We start from the raw sequence: 24,891 nt of genomic DNA, 5'->3' as shown, positions 1-24,891 counted from the left end.
AAGGGGGTTTTCTGCGGTCTTGTGTGTGTCTCACACACAGAGACACACACACACGTGAGGCAAGTGATCACAAGGGGCAATCCAATCTCAGTGCTCCAAACACCACCAAGGCTCTAGTACAGCCAGCCTCCTGACACTGGGCCTAACACACAGAACACCAATTATATAAAACATACACAAAGCTTAAAAGCAACAAACAATTGTCACATATAGCAAGCAAACAAAGAAACAAAACAGCAACGCCATCTTGGTCCGTGTATCATCCGATCATTCAATTATTCCATTAAATCTGGCAAACCAAAAACGAAATATCGAATCAATATTTTGTTTTTCTGTTTTTCTGTATGAACCAAATATGAAAAACTGACGTTTGTTTCATAGCTTTCAGCTCGAAACGGGAAATATAATAAACAAAGAAACCAAAACGAAATAATGGATCAAATTTACGTTTTCTCAATTTTTCTTTATTTGTTGTAGTACCCACGGTGCCGTCCTGCTTGCTTTGCGCATGCGCAGTGGATAGTTTCAAAGGAGTAGGTCGCTGAGCGCCAAAAGCGGAGGGTTTGGTCCCAGTTGGTCAAATTTTCCAGTTCAAATGGCACTCGAACCATACATCTCTTTTATTGAGGACATGTTTATTAATGGAATGCCATATCATGAGATCTCAGTAAAGATGCGAGAAATGGGTGTCCAGCGTGGATGCTCTGAGATCAGCATTCGGAGACTACTTGCCAAGCATAATATGCGTAGAAAAGGACACACTTCTGATTCAGAGCTTGACATTGCTGTGTCTCGAGCAATAAATGAGGTAACGTTACTTGATATAAAAAAGTAAAACATGTAGCATACTAGACCAGTGGTGTGGCTTACGTGATATTCAGGTAGCCTGTATAACGTTACACTGTATACCCACTAGTGGTCAGAGATTTCCGTATAACGTTAACGTTACCCACTTAAAATAGCGAGATGATACGTAACCACATTGTTTTGTGACAGAACTTTAAGTCATTCATTCATAAATTAACCCCGTCTGGGTTGTGAAGCACTGAAATGACGTTTTCGGCTTCCATGGCCTGTGAGTGTGTGTGTGTGTGTGCGTGTGCACAGTAGTAGAAGTGTATGCAGGGTTGACAACACACAGCCTAAGCAGTCCTTCAGAATGCTCTATATTACATGTAACGTTGCATGCATACTGTATGTAGTGAGTGTAGTGGTGCTTATGGAACGGGGTGTATGAGGCTGGGAGGGAAACATCACAGTATACTCACTACAAAGAACTAGACTACACCACTGTACTAGACCTAGGCTACTTGATGGTAGACAAACAATTGTGTGCCTGTGTATGTGTGTGTTTTAACAGACTGGATCAAAATATGGTCGTAAAATGATGACAGGCTACCTGTCCTCAAGTTGGGGTATGTGCAGGGGAATGCCGCGTTGGGAGCGTTCTGAGAGCAGCCCATACCCCTTACCATGAAGAACGGCGTCAAGTATGTATTAAATAGGCTAGTCCTGAATTTTATATTTTTATAATAGACAGGGTTTTGCCCAATAGAGTCTGACTACAGACCTCCTATGTGGAGCTCAGTCATTCTGGCTGTCATCTTTTCTTTCAGGATGTAATTGTCAAGGTTTTTATGGCAAGCCCTTTTACCATTTATTCTTTAAAACTTACTAGTTGCTATTTAAATGCTACTAGTACTTACTTATTAGTTACTATTAACTACTCCATTAACTACTAATACGTATTCCCGTTTTACTAGTAACAGTTGATTAGATACTAGCAAGTTTTAGTTACTAGTATGATAACTATTCCATTAGTTACTAGTAACTTATTGAACATTTTTGCCATTGCAATCTATGGGGCTCTGTAGGGATCACCTTTTCATTAGTTACTAGTAACTATTCAAATAGTATTGAATAGAATAGAAAAAATGTGCAATTAGTGACTAGTAACTAAAATAATTGCTAGTAACTAATGGAATAGTCACTTGTAACAAAAAGTACTAGTATGTAATCAATTGTTACTAGTAAAACGGGGATAGTTACTAGTAGCTAATAAATAAATACTAGTAGTTTTTAAATAGAGACTAGTATGTTTTAAGGAATAAATGTTTAAATGGCTTTCTATAAAGGTTTAAGATAACAGTTTGGGATGATACACCTCCTGTGCATTTCATTAGCCAACCCAAAGTCATATCATTAAACCGTCATATAGCTTAAGTTAACATTAAAGTTCGGCAGTTAAAATACTTTGCACAACATAGTATTTTAAATCATATCTTATATTAACATATTCTGAATCACAGTCAACCAGTCGTGAAATCTATGGAATTAGTCTTTGTGTTTTGTGGCCTTTTAACCATGCACATCCAGATAATATTTTTCAATTAATTCTGTGCATTATTGTTTCAACTTAAATATTTGACATGAACTGTTTATGTATTACAGTGGTTACCTTTAGTTTACAGAGTTTTGGGTGATTCTGATGTAATTTCTGTCCTGACAGATGGGATGAGTCCCACAGAGGTCTGCTGGCAGACCCTTCTGGCCATGTAGCCAATAGCATGCGCATGTATACCTAATAATACCTAGCCTATATCTAATGCTGACTAATATAGTTTCTTGCTTGCATAGGGTTCCCGTAACTTTAACCCAATCCCATATAATGCTGAGTATATGGGACACAAGATGCACATGGACCAAAATGAGAAATTGGTCATGTTTGGAGTGACTCATGTGATTGCTGTGGATGGATACAGCAAGAAAATTGTTGCAAATGCAACTATGCCTGTAAAAAACAATCTAGCCATCTATGAAGAGGTGTACAGGTCAGTGTTTTATGTTATGTTTGATCGAACATATTTTATCAATTTTAATAATATTAATAATTGAGCGTTTCATATGTGTTTATGTAGACCTGCAGTAACACATTATGGAATGTGGGATCAACTTCGTGTGGATCATGGCAAAGAGTTTTACCTGTGCCTCTACATGCAAGAGACGCTGTCAGAATATAGACACAACCAGCAAAGACAGCCATACCTCCAAACACAGTCAACAAGGGTAATGTCAACCGTCTGCATCTACATTACACCATTAGTGAAAAGTAACTAAGTATATTAAGCCAAATAATTAACTTAAGTACAAGTCTGAGGAACTTGTACTTTACTTGATTATATTCATGTCCTGCTACTTTTTACGAGTAATCGAATAATTTCAAATATATCAATAACCTTGGCCAATTGTCACGAGTGGTTACAATCAGTACTTCGGATAATACTTATTCTAGGATTTTGTGTACAGAACTTTTTCTTATGATGTTTTAAACATTGTGTGGTCTTGGGGATTTTACACAACAAGGTTATTCTTAGTCTATTCACTAGTTCCCAACTGTTAATAACATAGAAACACATTGTTAACAGACCTCTATCATCTCCTTTTAAAAAAAAAAACACACACACACAGAATCACACAGTGGAAAGGATGTGGCCAGAAATTAACAACAGAGTGAATTATCCACTAAAGGAGGCCCTCATCCAGCTACAAGATCAGGAAGCAATAGATATGGAGGACAGTCTGACAAGGTTCTGCACATCTAATCTGACCTGCCAGATGGGCCAAATTGGCATAAACAGATTTGTGCAATCATGGAATGCTCACAGAATTCCAGGTATGTCACTTTTCCCTTACAAGTGTTTTATTATTGGACATCACAAAAAACATTTCTTGTGTTAAAGAAAGAGGGATACCAAATCACCTAGCAGGGACTGGAACACCAAGAAAAATCACAACCGATCTTCTACCAGATGCCACAGTTGCAGCTGACATGTATGACAGGGACATGGGATCCTCCCTCACCAGAGTATCTTCATTCGGAAGTGATCCCTTTCTGTCCGAGGCTGACAAAGTGAGAGCAGAGCAGCACTTTGCACGTTATTACCCCGACCTTTCAGTTATTTTTGACAGTGCTGTCAATTACAACTATGCTCCCTTCAAAGAGGCCTTGATCTACCTCATTGATGTAACGAAGACTTGTTCCTAATTTCATGTGCAGTGGATTGTGAGGAGCCTTGTTACAGATTGCTGGACATATGTGTCTGTGGACACCATTATGCAGTTACTACTACAAAAGTAGAGGGTGTAAGTATACCCTGATAGTATTTACCATACAAGTTTTACTTTATATGTGGATATAAGTGTCACCATAAAAATGTCAACTGCCTATTTTGTTACCATTAATAAATCATTTTACTGTCATTGTATCTATATTAGACATTATTCACAGGGTCGTTTTATAAAGAAAAAATATTTATTTTGCTTTTGAACAGAAAGAATAATCAGAGACACATAAATTGTGTAAACAAAGTAAGTCCAGCTTTGCAAATCTCCACAGAAGAGCCTGTCACAACATATTGCCACGTTTAGGCCTACTAGCTCTTATAAACTACTGTGGGCTGGGAACAATGATGTAGCATAAAAACATCTTGCCACATTTAGGACTACTAGCTCTTATAAACTACTGTGGGCTGGGAACAATGATGTAGCATAAAAACATCTTGCCACATTTAGGACTACTAGCTCTTATAAACTACTGTGGGCTGGGAACAATGATGTAGCATAAAAACATCTTGCCACATTTAGGACTACTAGCTCTTATAAACTACTGTGAGGTGGGAACAATGATGTAACATAAAACATTGTGACATTTTCTAGCACTTAAAACTCCAGGGCTAAGAACATCGAGGCAACATAAAAAACATCAATCCTCAATATCGAAAGAATTTATAACATGAGATAACATAACGATTGGTGGCAAGCAAAAAAGCAGCATTTACTCTTCTCATGACATTTACTACACCAGAAAGGCCAGTGACTTTGTGAATGTTGATGGAAAAATCATCTGCTCGACACTTCAAACACATTGAGGAATTCTGAAGCCACACAGTAATACAGGATCTGCATCCAACCAAACTTCTACAGCATGCTGCAAATACTGGATCTTCCATGATTCCTGCCAGTGTACTAAATAAATATTAGAGGTTTGAAAACACAATACAAGACATACTATTTAAAGAATTAAAAATATTTTCCAATTGAATGTCAGACAGCATTTCAAAAAGCATCCTTTATGTAACTGAGTCTATGTATGGCATAAGTTAAGTGAGAATTAACAAATTCCTTTCTCTGTCTACAGCCGTAGTAGGGGCGTGTCCAGGAGCTCAGGGGCTCCAGTGCGTCATCGAATCCCCGTTTTAGCCCCGCCAAAAAAATTCTAAACACAGCAATGGTGAAAAACTGTTTAGTGGTCTAACTCCACAATTCAGTACTTCACAGTTCACAGTCTTTGTAATATGTTTTAGCAATACATTTCTAACATTTTTAATTAGTTTTTTTAGAATTGCCTTTACAGGGACTTTAAGGAATGGCTCTGTTTTTATGGACTGGTTTCCTTAATCTCAATTGCCTATACAAAGAACACCAGGAGCAGGACACTTAAGCTTTTAAATGACCACTACATCATAAATTCCACCAAACAACAAAAAATATGTTTTTCAGGTTGAATACATAATTTTTTGTCTTCCTAAGGACAAGACTTACCTCTGCAAACCAGACAAGTGAATGTATCCCTAACATTCCTGGACTGTTCATCAGTCAATACCAATGTTGTGTTCCTGTTTCGATGGACCAAGTCAGAGAGTCCCTGAATGGCAGTTGTCACCTCAGACAAACCCTGAGCAGCCAGGACAAGCTCCTCGATCTTCTCGAACACACTGTCCAGTCCACCCTCCTCATCTCTGCGTCTGTGAAAGAGAAACGTCACATGTATATATTAAATTAGAAACTGTTAATGTATGCAAATGATGTGACATGCCATTACATTCAGATTGATTATGGAAATGATTGCTTTTGTGCCAATCAAATATTGCATGAAGTGTCCATTGACTGAAGGTGTCCAATTGTAGGAAATATAGTTGTATCAAAGAAAAGACTCCGATAAACATGGCAGTGTTTCTGGACAGACTGAGGGAGAAATGTGCCATTATTTTACGTAGGTGCTTTCATGTAGTCTCTTTGAATATGTTGTATCAGACCAGCGCTGCTCTTTAATTCAGGCCATGCTTAGCCTTTGTGGGTGTGACTTACGAGATTCTTCGCCTCTTTTGTTGCACAGCTTGGAAATCAACCTCTGGTACAGCCATGATTTTTCGCGAGTTCTGCTTCCAATAAAAGGTGCCTAATTGAGTATAAAATATACAGTATGTAAGAATAAAAGCTCATTCTTAAAGACGGACATGTGAATGCATATTCATTTAGTTTTTATATGAAATTGCAAAGGTTTGACATTGTTTATGGCTCCAGTTTAAAATGAGAGACTTTATAAATGTTGACGTGACAATTAATAGCCCATTATATTTGCCACTTAGCTGTGAAGCAACTTAAAAGTTCATGCTATTGTCACAGTACATTTTCAAGAGACAGGGTTACAAAAACCATCATTTGAGATGGTACATAAAATTTTTCAAATGACGCACCTCTTGTTCCTTCTGAGTCCAATATTTCCACTCCATTGTGGTCTGTCAGGATGAGTTGTTCATTGCTTCCTAAGGCATCTTTTACTTTGGCAATCATGGAAGGGACACTGGCCTCCTGCTAAGTAAATCTTACAACCACCATTCTGCTGTTCACAAGCTTTCCACTCTGAACCTCTCCCAGACTGACAGTCCTGGAATTCAGAACAATTAAATTTAGGTTAATTTAAAAATTATGAACATACAAGAGAACATTTATATTTATATTCTATTGACAAGGGCATGGAAATTGAAAAAAAAGTGCCTTACCTTCTAAAGTATTTCAGAGATTGAGCCCTGGGTTGCACTGAGGGGCTTGCTGAACTAGCCAACCTGGAGAAGCGAAACTGGCTGCTCGTGGAAGGAGTAGGTAGTGGCCCCGCAGCAACGTTAACACCTGAATCCGGCACAGCCCCGGCCCTGTGTACTTCGTAATGGGCCTTGTCCCTGAGGTCGAATGAACTGAAGTGGCCCTCTGCTCCAGGGAAAACTGCCACATTGGTATCGTCAGTGAGGTACAGGCTCTGGCTGGTTACCTAAAAAGAAGTAAGATTTAGGCAAAATCCTGGTGATGGAATTCAATAACCTTATCCACTATTGTTAGGTGCATAAATCCAGTACTACTATCGGTTGCCAGTTTATTCGATTCACCTAACGTAAGCTAAAATTAATGTAATCCAACACAACAGTCCTGCAAAAAAAAAAAAAAAAAAAGCATGTACAGTTATTATAATGCAAAAGTTATAAAGTCATAAAGTTATACATTTTTGTTGAAACTGTTTTAAAGAGGCATTCTATCAACTGTATGATCGTTTTAGAGGATGGAGCCTGTGGTGCTATTGAACTGTATTGCCTCAAAGGCTAACTAAACCCTAAAACAACTTTTTTTAGTTAATGATCTTTAAGACTGGGGCTTTATTAATGATGTTCATTAATTCAAGTAATTTTTTTGACATTTGGGTATAAAGTGTTTTAATTCTACAATGTATGGTGTAAAAACGTCTGAGTGCTGCCCTCTTCAGATTGAACGGTGGCTACTGCAGTTGTATTTTCCTATTGGAAGTTGTGGTGCCATGTGACGTGAGAGGGTACCAGCTAACCACGCATTTGCCTACAGAGACGAGCATTTTTCAATGCCAGTGGGTGGAGTCAGGCTCTGACTAGCGGTTTAGTTACAGAATACAGAAAGTTACAGGTGATACAGAAACACCTAACATAACTTAGGCCCTGTTTAGTGTTTACACGAGAACGCTCACGGGTGAAAACGGAATTTTATCAGATGTGCCTTTCGTTTAGACGGAGACGGCGATCCCCCACCCCACTTTATATGTCATTGAGCCTATCCCAATTGACATGATTATGGGTTGGAAAAATAATAGAAACGCCTCTCTGTACAACACAATAATTCAACATCACCACTAACTAACCTATGGCTGCCAACTAAGTTAACTGTCACAGTTACTTAACAGTTCCATCGATATCATATAATAAAGGCCTTATATGGATGTCTATGAACAGTTCACCCAATGTCACACATAATGCTAGCAAACTAGCATTCGTTTACTTTAGTTAGCTAGCTAATGTTACGTATCTTTGGGAGATAGTGTGAGACTAATAAGCAACGTTCGATTGCCATACCTGAAATATTTTAGAAATCTTTTCCATCGTCATGTCCTCCTCTCTCAGCGTCACTCTTTTGGCGGCGCTGAAAAGCACAAACGATGGATCCATAATGTAGAACTGAGTGACACTGCTTCCACGCGGTTGGAGATTATTCACTGCGCATGCCAAGTAGGCGCATGCACAAAACAGAATTGTTGGCACCGTGGGAAATGGAAAAACAAATAAAGAAAAATTGAGACAACGTAAATTTGATCCATTATTTCGTTTTGGTTTCCTTGTTTATTATATTTCCCGTTTCGAGCTGAAAGCTATGAAACAAACGTCAGTTTTTCATATTTGGTTCATACAGAAAAACAGAAAAACAAAATATTGATTCGTTTTTTCGTTTTTGGTTTGCCAGATTAAATGGAATAATTGAATGATCGGATGATACACGGACCCATCTTAAATGTTGCTCCATATAGGAAAGGATCATCCCAACCCTATGGAGTTAGAAATGTGTCTTTATTGCATGCGAGAAAATAAAAGATCTGAGAGAAAAAACAAAGTTTGAGAGAAAAAGTTCACACTGATAGCAAAAAAACATTTCATGAGGGAAAAAATAATATTTGAGAGAAAAAGTTTTCATGCCAATAGCAAAAAATAATAATATTTGAGACTAAAAAAAGTTTTGAGAGAAAGTATTTTCTCATAGAACATAAAAAAATATACATTTGAAATTTTTTAAATTATTTATGAGAAAAAAATCTCTCTCAAAATACTTTGAAAAAAAACTCAAATATATATTTTTTGCTATCAGTGTGAAAATATTTTCTCAAAAAAAAAAAAGTGTTTTTCTCGAAACACTTTTCTTTGCTCTTGATGCAATTTCTTGCTCTCGTGTCAGGATTTTGCTTTCACTGTGAGAATTGTGTCATGGGCGGGGCCACGTTCTTATTGGCCAGTCGGGTGAGCATCGTCTTGTCTTGGGAGTCGAACTGAATCATTACACCATTGTTCGGTTCACCTGCATAGAGGCCGCCTCTGCCTTATGGCTAGTTAAGTTGAGCATGGACATATGACACTCCAATGTTTGGGTAAGATGATGACACACAGCTGGCTGAACAAGTTCAGTATCACTGAAGATTAAACATTAAAAAATAGCACTCATATTCATGAATAAATGTGTATTATATTATTTGCTTGCTAATCGCTAGTAAAGCTAACCAGCCATCATGCTAGGTAAACTTGCAAACTCACCTGGTTTATACTATGTTTAAATCAAATGCCAAATTAATGTTTTGATTTAGATAGTTTCACGCCTTATTTAGCGAGTAGTGAGCTATAGTTTCTACCTTTGCACTTGCTAGCCTCAAAGCACCTGAAGAGTAACTGCTTGTTCATACAACCTCCCGTACAACTTTCAACTAACGTTAGTATGCATGGAAGGTGGCAACCCTACAACTAGCTAACGTTAGACAGTGATTTATAAACCGTTTGAAAGATTTAAAAGAAAAAATAATTACCATGACAGTACAGGCACAAACATATTTGTGGGTTGCTAATGTAAGAGTTAGTTCTAGACCTGCAATTTACCTTGTCAGCTCTAGACCTCGGCTAGATGGTAAAAAATATTTAGAATAAGCCCCGTGTAGCTGAGTTTGTGAGCTATACATGCAGTGTAGCTAAACATGTAGTGCAACAACCATACAAAGACCATTTTAAACAAAACTAGGTGGGACACTTTCAAACGGTATATCAATCACTGCTCACTACTCACTAAATAAGGCGTGAAACTATCTAAATCAAAACATTAATTTGGCATTTGATTTAAACATAGTATAAACCAGGTGAGTTTGCAAGTTTACCTAGCATGATGGCTGGTTAGCTTTACTAGCGATTAGCAAGCAAATAATATAATAGACATTCATTCATGAATATGAGTGCTATTTTTTAATGTTTAATCTTCAGTGATACTGAACTTGCTCAGCCAGCTGTGTGTCATCATCTTACCCAAACATTGGAGTGTCATATGTCCATGCTCAACTTAACTAGCCATAAGGCAGAGGCGGCCTCTATGCAGGTGAACCGAACAATGGTGTAATGATTCAGTTCGACTCCAAAGACAAGACGATGCTCACCCGACAAATGATGTGACATGCCATTACATTCAGATTGATTATGGAAATGATTGCTTTTGTGCCAATCAAATATTGCATGAAGTGTCCATTGACTGAAGGTGTCCAATTGTAGGAAATATAGTTGTATCAAAGAAAAGACTCCGATAAACATGGCAGTGTTTCTGGACAGACTGAGGGAGAAATGTGCCATTATTTTACGTAGGTGCTTTCATGTAGTCTCTTTGAATATGTTGTATCAGACCAGCGCTGCTCTTTAATTCAGGCCATGCTTAGCCTTTGTGGGTGTGACTTACGAGATTCTTCGCCTCTTTTGTTGCACAGCTTGGAAATCAACCTCTGGTACAGCCATGATTTTTCGCGAGTTCTGCTTCCAATAAAAGGTGCCTAATTGAGTATAAAATATACAGTATGTAAGAATAAAAGCTCATTCTTAAAGACGGACATGTGAATGCATATTCATTTAGTTTTTATATGAAATTGCAAAGGTTTGACATTGTTTATGGCTCCAGTTTAAAATGAGAGACTTTATAAATGTTGACGTGACAATTAATAGCCCATTATATTTGCCACTTAGCTGTGAAGCAACTTAAAAGTTCATGCTATTGTCACAGTACATTTTCAAGAGACAGGGTTACAAAAACCATCATTTGAGATGGTACAATAAAATTTTTCAAATGACGCACCTCTTGTTCCTTCTGAGTCCAATATTTCCACTCCATTGTGGTCTGTCAGGATGAGTTGTTCATTGCTTCCTAAGGCATCTTTTACTTTGGCAATCATGGAAGGGACACTGGCCTCCTGCTAAGTAAATCTTACAACCACCATTCTGCTGTTCACAAGCTTTCCACTCTGAACCTCTCCCAGACTGACAGTCCTGGAATTCAGAACAATTAAATTTAGGTTAATTTAAAAATTATGAACATACAAGAGAACATTTATATTTATATTCTATTGACAAGGGCATGGAAATTGAAAAAAAAGTGCCTTACCTTCTAAAGTATTTCAGAGATTGAGCCCTGGGTTGCACTGAGGGGCTTGCTGAACTAGCCAACCTGGAGAAGCGAAACTGGCTGCTCGTGGAAGGAGTAGGTAGTGGCCCCGCAGCAACGTTAACACCTGAATCCGGCACAGCCCCGGCCCTGTGTACTTCGTAATGGGCCTTGTCCCTGAGGTCGAATGAACTGAAGTGGCCCTCTGCTCCAGGGAAAACTGCCACATTGGTATCGTCAGTGAGGTACAGGCTCTGGCTGGTTACCTAAAAAGAAGTAAGATTTAGGCAAAATCCTGGTGATGGAATTCAATAACCTTATCCACTATTGTTAGGTGCATAAATCCAGTACTACTATCGGTTGCCAGTTTATTCGATTCACCTAACGTAAGCTAAAATTAATGTAATCCAACACAACAGTCCTGCAAAAAAAAAAAAAAAAAAAGCATGTACAGTTATTATAATGCAAAAGTTATAAAGTCATAAAGTTATACATTTTTGTTGAAACTGTTTTAAAGAGGCATTCTATCAACTGTATGATCGTTTTAGAGGATGGAGCCTGTGGTGCTATTGAACTGTATTGCCTCAAAGGCTAACTAAACCCTAAAACAACTTTTTTTAGTTAATGATCTTTAAGACTGGGGCTTTATTAATGATGTTCATTAATTCAAGTAATTTTTTTGACATTTGGGTATAAAGTGTTTTAATTCTACAATGTATGGTGTAAAAACGTCTGAGTGCTGCCCTCTTCAGATTGAACGGTGGCTACTGCAGTTGTATTTTCCTATTGGAAGTTGTGGTGCCATGTGACGTGAGAGGGTACCAGCTAACCACGCATTTGCCTACAGAGACGAGCATTTTTCAATGCCAGTGGGTGGAGTCAGGCTCTGACTAGCGGTTTAGTTACAGAATACAGAAAGTTACAGGTGATACAGAAACACCTAACATAACTTAGGCCCTGTTTAGTGTTTACACGAGAACGCTCACGGGTGAAAACGGAATTTTATCAGATGTGCCTTTCGTTTAGACGGAGACGGCGATCCCCCACCCCACTTTATATGTCATTGAGCCTATCCCAATTGACATGATTATGGGTTGGAAAAATAATAGAAACGCCTCTCTGTACAACACAATAATTCAACATCACCACTAACTAACCTATGGCTGCCAACTAAGTTAACTGTCACAGTTACTTAACAGTTCCATCGATATCATATAATAAAGGCCTTATATGGATGTCTATGAACAGTTCACCCAATGTCACACATAATGCTAGCAAACTAGCATTCGTTTACTTTAGTTAGCTAGCTAATGTTACGTATCTTTGGGAGATAGTGTGAGACTAATAAGCAACGTTCGATTGCCATACCTGAAATATTTTAGAAATCTTTTCCATCGTCATGTCCTCCTCTCTCAGCGTCACTCTTTTGGCGGCGCTGAAAAGCACAAACGATGGATCCATAATGTAGAACTGAGTGACACTGCTTCCACGCGGTTGGAGATTATTCACTGCGCATGCCAAGTAGGCGCATGCACAAAACAGAATTGTTGGCACCGTGGGAAATGGAAAAACAAATAAAGAAAAATTGAGACAACGTAAATTTGATCCATTATTTCGTTTTGGTTTCCTTGTTTATTATATTTCCCGTTTCGAGCTGAAAGCTATGAAACAAACGTCAGTTTTTCATATTTGGTTCATACAGAAAAACAGAAAAACAAAATATTGATTCGTTTTTTCGTTTTTGGTTTGCCAGATTAAATGGAATAATTGAATGATCGGATGATACACGGACCCATCTTAAATGTTGCTCCATATAGGAAAGGATCATCCCAACCCTATGGAGTTAGAAATGTGTCTTTATTGCATGCGAGAAAATAAAAGATCTGAGAGAAAAAACAAAGTTTGAGAGAAAAAGTTCACACTGATAGCAAAAAAACATTTCATGAGGGAAAAAATAATATTTGAGAGAAAAAGTTTTCATGCCAATAGCAAAAAATAATAATATTTGAGACTAAAAAAAGTTTTGAGAGAAAGTATTTTCTCATAGAACATAAAAAAATATACATTTGAAATTTTTTAAATTATTTATGAGAAAAAAAATCTCTCTCAAAATACTTTGAAAAAAAACTCAAATATATATTTTTTGCTATCAGTGTGAAAATATTTTCTCAAAAAAAAAAAAGTGTTTTTCTCGAAACACTTTTCTTTGCTCTTGATGCAATTTCTTGCTCTCGTGTCAGGATTTTGCTTTCACTGTGAGAATTGTGTCATGGGCGGGGCCACGTTCTTATTGGCCAGTCGGGTGAGCATCGTCTTGTCTTGGGAGTCGAACTGAATCATTACACCATTGTTCGGTTCACCTGCATAGAGGCCGCCTCTGCCTTATGGCTAGTTAAGTTGAGCATGGACATATGACACTCCAATGTTTGGGTAAGATGATGACACACAGCTGGCTGAACAAGTTCAGTATCACTGAAGATTAAACATTAAAAAATAGCACTCATATTCATGAATAAATGTGTATTATATTATTTGCTTGCTAATCGCTAGTAAAGCTAACCAGCCATCATGCTAGGTAAACTTGCAAACTCACCTGGTTTATACTATGTTTAAATCAAATGCCAAATTAATGTTTTGATTTAGATAGTTTCACGCCTTATTTAGCGAGTAGTGAGCTATAGTTTCTACCTTTGCACTTGCTAGCCTCAAAGCACCTGAAGAGTAACTGCTTGTTCATACAACCTCCCGTACAACTTTCAACTAACGTTAGTATGCATGGAAGGTGGCAACCCTACAACTAGCTAACGTTAGACAGTGATTTATAAACCGTTTGAAAGATTTAAAAGAAAAAATAATTACCATGACAGTACAGGCACAAACATATTTGTGGGTTGCTAATGTAAGAGTTAGTTCTAGACCTGCAATTTACCTTGTCAGCTCTAGACCTCGGCTAGATGGTAAAAAATATTTAGAATAAGCCCCGTGTAGCTGAGTTTGTGAGCTATACATGCAGTGTAGCTAAACATGTAGTGCAACAACCATACAAAGACCATTTTAAACAAAACTAGGTGGGACACTTTCAAACGGTATATCAATCACTGCTCACTACTCACTAAATAAGGCGTGAAACTATCTAAATCAAAACATTAATTTGGCATTTGATTTAAACATAGTATAAACCAGGTGAGTTTGCAAGTTTACCTAGCATGATGGCTGGTTAGCTTTACTAGCGATTAGCAAGCAAATAATATAATAGACATTCATTCATGAATATGAGTGCTATTTTTTAATGTTTAATCTTCAGTGATACTGAACTTGCTCAGCCAGCTGTGTGTCATCATCTTACCCAAACATTGGAGTGTCATATGTCCATGCTCAACTTAACTAGCCATAAGGCAGAGGCGGCCTCTATGCAGGTGAACCGAACAATGGTGTAATGATTCAGTTCGACTCCAAAGACAAGACGATGCTCACCCGACAAATGATGTGACATGCCATTACATTCAGATTGATTATGGAAATGATTGCTTTTGTGCCAATCAAATATTGCATGAAGTGTCCATTGACTGAAGGTGTCCAATTGTAGGAAATATAGTTGTATCAAAGAAAAGACTCCGATAAACATGGCAGTGTTTCTGGACAGACTGAGGGAGAAATGTGCCATTATTTTACGTAGGTGCTTTCATGTAGTCTCTTTGAATATGTTGTATCAGACCAGCGCTGCTCTTTAATTCAGGCCATGCTTAGCCTTTGTGGGTGTGACTTACGAGATTCTTCGCCTCTTTTGTTGCACAGCTTGGAAATCAACCTCTGGTACAGCCATGATTTTTCGCGAGTTCTGCTTCCAATAAAAGGTGCCTAATTGAGTATAAAATATACAGTATGTAAGAATAAAAGCTCATTCTTAAAGACGGACATGTGAATGCATATTCATTTAGTTTTTATATGAAATTGCAAAGGTTTGACATTGTTTATGGCTCCAGTTTAAAATGAGAGACTTTATAAATGTTGACGTGACAATTAATAGCCCATTATATTTGCCACTTAGCTGTGAAGCAACTTAAAAGTTCATGCTATTGTCACAGTACATTTTCAAGAGACAGGGTTACAAAAACCATCATTTGAGATGGTACATAAAATTTTTCAAATGACGCACCTCTTGTTCCTTCTGAGTCCAATATTTCCACTCCATTGTGGTCTGTCAGGATGAGTTGTTCATTGCTTCCTAAGGCATCTTTTACTTTGGCAATCATGGAAGGGACACTGGCCTCCTGCTAAGTAAATCTTACAACCACCATTCTGCTGTTCACAAGCTTTCCACTCTGAACCTCTCCCAGACTGACAGTCCTGGAATTCAGAACAATTAAATTTAGGTTAATTTAAAAATTATGAACATACAAGAGAACATTTATATTTATATTCTATTGACAAGGGCATGGAAATTGAAAAAAAAGTGCCTTACCTTCTAAAGTATTTCAGAGATTGAGCCCTGGGTTGCACTGAGGGGCTTGCTGAACTAGCCAACCTGGAGAAGCGAAACTGGCTGCTCGTGGAAGGAGTAGGTAGTGGCCCCGCAGCAACGTTAACACCTGAATCCGGCACAGCCCCGGCCCTGTGTACTTCGTAATGGGCCTTGTCCCTGAGGTCGAATGAACTGAAGTGGCCCTCTGCTCCAGGGAAAACTGCCACATTGGTATCGTCAGTGAGGTACAGGCTCTGGCTGGTTACCTAAAAAGAAGTAAGATTTAGGCAAAATCCTGGTGATGGAATTCAATAACCTTATCCACTATTGTTAGGTGCATAAATCCAGTACTACTATCGGTTGCCAGTTTATTCGATTCACCTAACGTAAGCTAAAATTAATGTAATCCAACACAACAGTCCTGCAAAAAAAAAAAAAAAAAAAGCATGTACAGTTATTATAATGCAAAAGTTATAAAGTCATAAAGTTATACATTTTTGTTGAAACTGTTTTAAAGAGGCATTCTATCAACTGTATGATCGTTTTAGAGGATGGAGCCTGTGGTGCTATTGAACTGTATTGCCTCAAAGGCTAACTAAACCCTAAAACAACTTTTTTTAGTTAATGATCTTTAAGACTGGGGGCTTTATTAATGATGTTCATTAATTCAAGTAATTTTTTTGACATTTGGGTATAAAGTGTTTTAATTCTACAATGTATGGTGTAAAAACGTCTGAGTGCTGCCCTCTTCAGATTGAACGGTGGCTACTGCAGTTGTATTTTCCTATTGGAAGTTGTGGTGCCATGTGACGTGAGAGGGTACCAGCTAACCACGCATTTGCCTACAGAGACGAGCATTTTTCAATGCCAGTGGGTGGAGTCAGGCTCTGACTAGCGGTTTAGTTACAGAATACAGAAAGTTACAGGTGATACAGAAACACCTAACATAACTTAGGCCCTGTTTAGTGTTTACACGAGAACGCTCACGGGTGAAAACGGAATTTTATCAGATGTGCCTTTCGTTTAGACGGAGACGGCGATCCCCCACCCCACTTTATATGTCATTGAGCCTATCCCAATTGACATGATTATGGGTTGGAAAAATAATAGAAACGCCTCTCTGTACAACACAATAATTCAACATCACCACTAACTAACCTATGGCTGCCAACTAAGTTAACTGTCACAGTTACTTAACAGTTCCATCGATATCATATAATAAAGGCCTTATATGGATGTCTATGAACAGTTCACCCAATGTCACACATAATGCTAGCAAACTAGCATTCGTTTACTTTAGTTAGCTAGCTAATGTTACGTATCTTTGGGAGATAGTGTGAGACTAATAAGCAACGTTCGATTGCCATACCTGAAATATTTTAGAAATCTTTTCCATCGTCATGTCCTCCTCTCTCAGCGTCACTCTTTTGGCGGCGCTGAAAAGCACAAACGATGGATCCATAATGTAGAACTGAGTGACACTGCTTCCACGCGGTTGGAGATTATTCACTGCGCATGCCAAGTAGGCGCATGCACAAAACAGAATTGTTGGCACCGTGGGAAATGGAAAAACAAATAAAGAAAAATTGAGACAACGTAAATTTGATCCATTATTTCGTTTTGGTTTCCTTGTTTATTATATTTCCCGTTTCGAGCTGAAAGCTATGAAACAAACGTCAGTTTTTCATATTTGGTTCATACAGAAAAACAGAAAAACAAAATATTGATTCGTTTTTTCGTTTTTGGTTTGCCAGATTAAATGGAATAATTGAATGATCGGATGATACACGGACCCATCTTAAATGTTGCTCCATATAGGAAAGGATCATCCCAACCCTATGGAGTTAGAAATGTGTCTTTATTGCATGCGAGAAAATAAAAGATCTGAGAGAAAAAACAAAGTTTGAGAGAAAAAGTTCACACTGATAGCAAAAAAACATTTCATGAGGGAAAAAATAATATTTGAGAGAAAAAGTTTTCATGCCAATAGCAAAAAATAATAATATTTGAGACTAAAAAAAGTTTTGAGAGAAAGTATTTTCTCATAGAACATAAAAAAATATACATTTGAAATTTTTTAAATTATTTATGAGAAAAAAATCTCTCTCAAAATACTTTGAAAAAAAACTCAAATATATATTTTTTGCTATCAGTGTGAAAATATTTTCTCAAAAAAAAAAAAGTGTTTTTCTCGAAACACTTTTCTTTGCTCTTGATGCAATTTCTTGCTCTCGTGTCAGGATTTTGCTTTCACTGTGAGAATTGTGTCATGGGCGGGGCCACGTTCTTATTGGCCAGTCGGGTGAGCATCGTCTTGTCTTGGGAGTCGAACTGAATCATTACACCATTGTTCGGTTCACCTGCATAGAGGCCGCCTCTGCCTTATGGCTAGTTAAGTTGAGCATGGACATATGACACTCCAATGTTTGGGTAAGATGATGACACACAGCTGGCTGAACAAGTTCAGTATCACTGAAGATTAAACATTAAAAAATAGCACTCATATTCATGAATAAATGTGTATTATATTATTTGCTTGCTAATCGCTAGTAAAGCTAACCAGCCATCATGCTAGGTAAACTTGCAAACTCACCTGGTTTATACTATGTTTAAATCAAATGCCAAATTAATGTTTTGATTTAGATAGTTTCACGCCTTATTTAGCGAGTAGTGAGCTATAGTTTCTACCTTTGCACTTGCTAGCCTCAAAGCACCTGAAGAGTAACTGCTTGTTCATACAACCTCCCGTACAACTTTCAACTAACGTTAGTATGCATGGAAGGTGGCAACCCTACAACTAGCTAACGTTAGACAGTGATTTATAAACCGTTTGAAAGATTTAAAAGAAAAAATAATTACCATGACAGTACAGGCACAAACATATTTGTGGGTTGCTAATGTAAGAGTTAGTTCTAGACCTGCAATTTACCTTGTCAGCTCTAGACCTCGGCTAGATGGTAAAAAATATTTAGAATAAGCCCCGTGTAGCTGAGTTTGTGAGCTATACATGCAGTGTAGCTAAACATGTAGTGCAACAACCATACAAAGACCATTTTAAACAAAACTAGGTGGGACACTTTCAAACGGTATATCAATCACTGCTCACTACTCACTAAATAAGGCGTGAAACTATCTAAATCAAAACATTAATTTGGCATTTGATTTAAACATAGTATAAACCAGGTGAGTTTGCAAGTTTACCTAGCATGATGGCTGGTTAGCTTTACTAGCGATTAGCAAGCAAATAATATAATAGACATTCATTCATGAATATGGAGTGCTATTTTTAATGTTTAATCTTCAGTGATACTGAACTTGCTCAGCCAGCTGTGTGTCATCATCTTACCCAAACATTGGAGTGTCATATGTCCATGCTCAACTTAACTAGCCATAAGGCAGAGGCGGCCTCTATGCAGGTGAACCGAACAATGGTGTAATGATTCAGTTCGACTCCAAAGACAAGACGATGCTCACCCGACAAATGATGTGACATGCCATTACATTCAGATTGATTATGGAAATGATTGCTTTTGTGCCAATCAAATATTGCATGAAGTGTCCATTGACTGAAGGTGTCCAATTGTAGGAAATATAGTTGTATCAAAGAAAAGACTCCGATAAACATGGCAGTGTTTCTGGACAGACTGAGGGAGAAATGTGCCATTATTTTACGTAGGTGCTTTCATGTAGTCTCTTTGAATATGTTGTATCAGACCAGCGCTGCTCTTTAATTCAGGCCATGCTTAGCCTTTGTGGGTGTGACTTACGAGATTCTTCGCCTCTTTTGTTGCACAGCTTGGAAATCAACCTCTGGTACAGCCATGATTTTTCGCGAGTTCTGCTTCCAATAAAAGGTGCCTAATTGAGTATAAAATATACAGTATGTAAGAATAAAAGCTCATTCTTAAAGACGGACATGTGAATGCATATTCATTTAGTTTTTATATGAAATTGCAAAGGTTTGACATTGTTTATGGCTCCAGTTTAAAATGAGAGACTTTATAAATGTTGACGTGACAATTAATAGCCCATTATATTTGCCACTTAGCTGTGAAGCAACTTAAAAGTTCATGCTATTGTCACAGTACATTTTCAAGAGACAGGGTTACAAAAACCATCATTTGAGATGGTACATAAAATTTTTCAAATGACGCACCTCTTGTTCCTTCTGAGTCCAATATTTCCACTCCATTGTGGTCTGTCAGGATGAGTTGTTCATTGCTTCCTAAGGCATCTTTTACTTTGGCAATCATGGAAGGGACACTGGCCTCCTGCTAAGTAAATCTTACAACCACCATTCTGCTGTTCACAAGCTTTCCACTCTGAACCTCTCCCAGACTGACAGTCCTGGAATTCAGAACAATTAAATTTAGGTTAATTTAAAAATTATGAACATACAAGAGAACATTTATATTTATATTCTATTGACAAGGGCATGGAAATTGAAAAAAAGTGCCTTACCTTCTAAAGTATTTCAGAGATTGAGCCCTGGGTTGCACTGAGGGGCTTGCTGAACTAGCCAACCTGGAGAAGCGAAACTGGCTGCTCGTGGAAGGAGTAGGTAGTGGCCCCGCAGCAACGTTAACACCTGAATCCGGCACAGCCCCGGCCCTGTGTACTTCGTAATGGGCCTTGTCCCTGAGGTCGAATGAACTGAAGTGGCCCTCTGCTCCAGGGAAAACTGCCACATTGGTATCGTCAGTGAGGTACAGGCTCTGGCTGGTTACCTAAAAAGAAGTAAGATTTAGGCAAAATCCTGGTGATGGAATTCAATAACCTTATCCACTATTGTTAGGTGCATAAATCCAGTACTACTATCGGTTGCCAGTTTATTCGATTCACCTAACGTAAGCTAAAATTAATGTAATCCAACACAACAGTCCTGCAAAAAAAAAAAAAAAAAAAGCATGTACAGTTATTATAATGCAAAAGTTATAAAGTCATAAAGTTATACATTTTGTTGAAACTGTTTTAAAGAGGCATTCTATCAACTGTATGATCGTTTTAGAGGATGGAGCCTGTGGTGCTATTGAACTGTATTGCCTCAAAGGCTAACTAAACCCTAAAACAACTTTTTTAGTTAATGATCTTTAAGACTGGGGCTTTATTAATGATGTTCATTAATTCAAGTAATTTTTTTGACATTTGGGTATAAAGTGTTTTAATTCTACAATGTATGGTGTAAAAACGTCTGAGTGCTGCCCTCTTCAGATTGAACGGTGGCTACTGCAGTTGTATTTTCCTATTGGAAGTTGTGGTGCCATGTGACGTGAGAGGGTACCAGCTAACCACGCATTTGCCTACAGAGACGAGCATTTTTCAATGCCAGTGGGTGGAGTCAGGCTCTGACTAGCGGTTTAGTTACAGAATACAGAAAGTTACAGGTGATACAGAAACACCTAACATAACTTAGGCCCTGTTTAGTGTTTACACGAGAACGCTCACGGGTGAAAACGGAATTTTATCAGATGTGCCTTTCGTTTAGACGGAGACGGCGATCCCCCACCCCACTTTATATGTCATTGAGCCTATCCCAATTGACATGATTATGGGTTGGAAAAATAATAGAAACGCCTCTCTGTACAACACAATAATTCAACATCACCACTAACTAACCTATGGCTGCCAACTAAGTTAACTGTCACAGTTACTTAACAGTTCCATCGATATCATATAATAAAGGCCTTATATGGATGTCTATGAACAGTTCACCCAATGTCACACATAATGCTAGCAAACTAGCATTCGTTTACTTTAGTTAGCTAGCTAATGTTACGTATCTTTGGGAGATAGTGTGAGACTAATAAGCAACGTTCGATTGCCATACCTGAAATATTTTAGAAATCTTTTCCATCGTCATGTCCTCCTCTCTCAGCGTCACTCTTTTGGCGGCGCTGAAAAGCACAAACGATGGATCCATAATGTAGAACTGAGTGACACTGCTTCCACGCGGTTGGAGATTATTCACTGCGCATGCCAAGTAGGCGCATGCACAAAACAGAATTGTTGGCACCGTGGGAAATGGAAAAACAAATAAAGAAAAATTGAGACAACGTAAATTTGATCCATTATTTCGTTTTGGTTTCCTTGTTTATTATATTTCCCGTTTCGAGCTGAAAGCTATGAAACAAACGTCAGTTTTTCATATTTGGTTCATACAGAAAAACAGAAAAACAAAATATTGATTCGTTTTTTCGTTTTTGGTTTGCCAGATTAAATGGAATAATTGAATGATCGGATGATACACGGACCCATCTTAAATGTTGCTCCATATAGGAAAGGATCATCCCAACCCTATGGAGTTAGAAATGTGTCTTTATTGCATGCGAGAAAATAAAAGATCTGAGAGAAAAAAACAAAGTTTGAGAGAAAAAGTTCACACTGATAGCAAAAAAACATTTCATGAGGGAAAAAATAATATTTGAGAGAAAAAGTTTTCATGCCAATAGCAAAAAATAATAATATTTGAGACTAAAAAAGTTTTGAGAGAAAGTATTTTCTCATAGAACATAAAAAAATATACATTTGAAATTTTTTAAATTATTTATGAGAAAAAAAATCTCTCTCAAAATACTTTGAAAAAAAACTCAAATATATATTTTTTGCTATCAGTGTGAAAATATTTTCTCAAAAAAAAAAAAGTGTTTTTCTCGAAACACTTTTCTTTGCTCTTGATGCAATTTCTTGCTCTCGTGTCAGGATTTTGCTTTCACTGTGAGAATTGTGTCATGGGCGGGGCCACGTTCTTATTGGCCAGTCGGGTGAGCATCGTCTTGTCTTGGGAGTCGAACTGAATCATTACACCATTGTTCGGTTCACCTGCATAGAGGCCGCCTCTGCCTTATGGCTAGTTAAGTTGAGCATGGACATATGACACTCCAATGTTTGGGTAAGATGATGACACACAGCTGGCTGAACAAGTTCAGTATCACTGAAGATTAAACATTAAAAAATAGCACTCATATTCATGAATAAATGTGTATTATATTATTTGCTTGCTAATCGCTAGTAAAGCTAACCAGCCATCATGCTAGGTAAACTTGCAAACTCACCTGGTTTATACTATGTTTAAATCAAATGCCAAATTAATGTTTTGATTTAGATAGTTTCACGCCTTATTTAGCGAGTAGTGAGCTATAGTTTCTACCTTTGCACTTGCTAGCCTCAAAGCACCTGAAGAGTAACTGCTTGTTCATACAACCTCCCGTACAACTTTCAACTAACGTTAGTATGCATGGAAGGTGGCAACCCTACAACTAGCTAACGTTAGACAGTGATTTATAAACCGTTTGAAAGATTTAAAAGAAAAAATAATTACCATGACAGTACAGGCACAAACATATTTGTGGGTTGCTAATGTAAGAGTTAGTTCTAGACCTGCAATTTACCTTGTCAGCTCTAGACCTCGGCTAGATGGTAAAAAATATTTAGAATAAGCCCCGTGTAGCTGAGTTTGTGAGCTATACATGCAGTGTAGCTAAACATGTAGTGCAACAACCATACAAAGACCATTTTAAACAAAACTAGGTGGGACACTTTCAAACGGTATATCAATCACTGCTCACTACTCACTAAATAAGGCGTGAAACTATCTAAATCAAAACATTAATTTGGCATTTGATTTAAACATAGTATAAACCAGGTGAGTTTGCAAGTTTACCTAGCATGATGGCTGGTTAGCTTTACTAGCGATTAGCAAGCAAATAATATAATAGACATTCATTCATGAATATGAGTGCTATTTTTTAATGTTTAATCTTCAGTGATACTGAACTTGCTCAGCCAGCTGTGTGTCATCATCTTACCCAAACATTGGAGTGTCATATGTCCATGCTCAACTTAACTAGCCATAAGGCAGAGGCGGCCTCTATGCAGGTGAACCGAACAATGGTGTAATGATTCAGTTCGACTCCAAAGACAAGACGATGCTCACCCGACAAATGATGTGACATGCCATTACATTCAGATTGATTATGGAAATGATTGCTTTTGTGCCAATCAAATATTGCATGAAGTGTCCATTGACTGAAGGTGTCCAATTGTAGGAAATATAGTTGTATCAAAGAAAAGACTCCGATAAACATGGCAGTGTTTCTGGACAGACTGAGGGAGAAATGTGCCATTATTTTACGTAGGTGCTTTCATGTAGTCTCTTTGAATATGTTGTATCAGACCAGCGCTGCTCTTTAATTCAGGCCATGCTTAGCCTTTGTGGGTGTGACTTACGAGATTCTTCGCCTCTTTTGTTGCACAGCTTGGAAATCAACCTCTGGTACAGCCATGATTTTTCGCGAGTTCTGCTTCCAATAAAAGGTGCCTAATTGAGTATAAAATATACAGTATGTAAGAATAAAAGCTCATTCTTAAAGACGGACATGTGAATGCATATTCATTTAGTTTTTATATGAAATTGCAAAGGTTTGACATTGTTTATGGCTCCAGTTTAAAATGAGAGACTTTATAAATGTTGACGTGACAATTAATAGCCCATTATATTTGCCACTTAGCTGTGAAGCAACTTAAAAGTTCATGCTATTGTCACAGTACATTTTCAAGAGACAGGGTTACAAAAACCATCATTTGAGATGGTACATAAAATTTTTCAAATGACGCACCTCTTGTTCCTTCTGAGTCCAATATTTCCACTCCATTGTGGTCTGTCAGGATGAGTTGTTCATTGCTTCCTAAGGCATCTTTTACTTTGGCAATCATGGAAGGGACACTGGCCTCCTGCTAAGTAAATCTTACAACCACCATTCTGCTGTTCACAAGCTTTCCACTCTGAACCTCTCCCAGACTGACAGTCCTGGAATTCAGAACAATTAAATTTAGGTTAATTTAAAAATTATGAACATACAAGAGAACATTTATATTTATATTCTATTGACAAGGGCATGGAAATTGAAAAAAAAGTGCCTTACCTTCTAAAGTATTTCAGAGATTGAGCCCTGGGTTGCACTGAGGGGCTTGCTGAACTAGCCAACCTGGAGAAGCGAAACTGGCTGCTCGTGGAAGGAGTAGGTAGTGGCCCCGCAGCAACGTTAACACCTGAATCCGGCACAGCCCCGGCCCTGTGTACTTCGTAATGGGCCTTGTCCCTGAGGTCGAATGAACTGAAGTGGCCC

The 24,891-nt window shown here is 37.9% G+C and overlaps 1 protein-coding gene and 1 long non-coding RNA gene across 7 annotated transcripts; one reads left to right on the top strand and one right to left on the bottom strand.

Moving 5' to 3' along the window:
• Positions 1–528: 528 nt before the first annotated feature.
• LOC113068074 (uncharacterized) lies at positions 529–4,196 on the top strand. 2 transcript variants are annotated; one of them, XM_026240656.1, is made up of 6 exons: positions 529–808; positions 1,361–1,490; positions 2,638–2,831; positions 2,919–3,066; positions 3,469–3,673; positions 3,741–4,196. In XM_026240656.1, exons 3-6 carry the CDS (start codon positions 2,680–2,682, stop codon positions 4,043–4,045), a joined length of 810 nt encoding a protein of 269 aa, XP_026096441.1. In that variant the 5' UTR covers positions 529–808; positions 1,361–1,490; positions 2,638–2,679; the 3' UTR covers positions 4,046–4,196. The 2 variants fall into 2 exon arrangements, with proteins under 2 accessions (XP_026096441.1, XP_026096450.1); XM_026240665.1 differs by lacking the exons at positions 529–808; positions 1,361–1,490 and having other exon boundaries at positions 2,093–2,831.
• Positions 4,197–5,166: 970 nt separating this feature from the next.
• On the bottom strand, positions 5,167–24,891 carry LOC113068311 (uncharacterized). 5 transcript variants are annotated; one of them, XR_003279504.1, is made up of 21 exons: positions 24,688–24,891; positions 24,382–24,572; positions 23,993–24,083; positions 21,594–21,733; positions 20,228–20,493; positions 19,923–20,113; positions 19,534–19,624; positions 17,136–17,275; positions 15,767–16,032; positions 15,461–15,651; positions 15,072–15,162; positions 12,673–12,812; positions 11,305–11,570; positions 10,999–11,189; positions 10,609–10,699; positions 8,211–8,350; positions 6,843–7,108; positions 6,537–6,727; positions 6,148–6,238; positions 5,602–5,804; positions 5,167–5,275 (listed from the first exon to the last, which is right to left on the bottom strand). It is a non-coding gene; the product is annotated as an uncharacterized LOC113068311 (long non-coding RNA). The 5 variants fall into 5 exon arrangements; XR_003279508.1 differs by lacking the exon at positions 5,167–5,275 and having other exon boundaries at positions 5,605–5,804; positions 8,211–8,277; XR_003279507.1 differs by lacking the exon at positions 5,167–5,275 and having other exon boundaries at positions 5,605–5,804; positions 12,673–12,739.

This window comes from Carassius auratus, chromosome 4, assembly GCF_003368295.1.
Source record: "Carassius auratus strain Wakin chromosome 4, ASM336829v1, whole genome shotgun sequence".
Taxonomy (NCBI): Eukaryota; Metazoa; Chordata; class Actinopteri; order Cypriniformes; family Cyprinidae; genus Carassius; species Carassius auratus.
This window is presented reverse-complemented; position numbering and strand designations above follow the sequence as displayed.

Bases quoted from the DNA above. Each gene is read 5' to 3' on its own strand.
- LOC113068074 (XM_026240656.1), top strand. From the start codon at position 2,680: ATGGGACACAAGATGCACATGGACCAAAATGAGAAATTGGTCATGTTT. The intron at 2,832-2,918 runs GTCAGTGTTTTA...GTGTTTATGTAG, and splicing joins ATCTATGAAGAGGTGTACAG to ACCTGCAGTAACACATTATG. The intron at 3,674-3,740 runs GTATGTCACTTT...CTTGTGTTAAAG, and splicing joins GAATGCTCACAGAATTCCAG to AAAGAGGGATACCAAATCAC.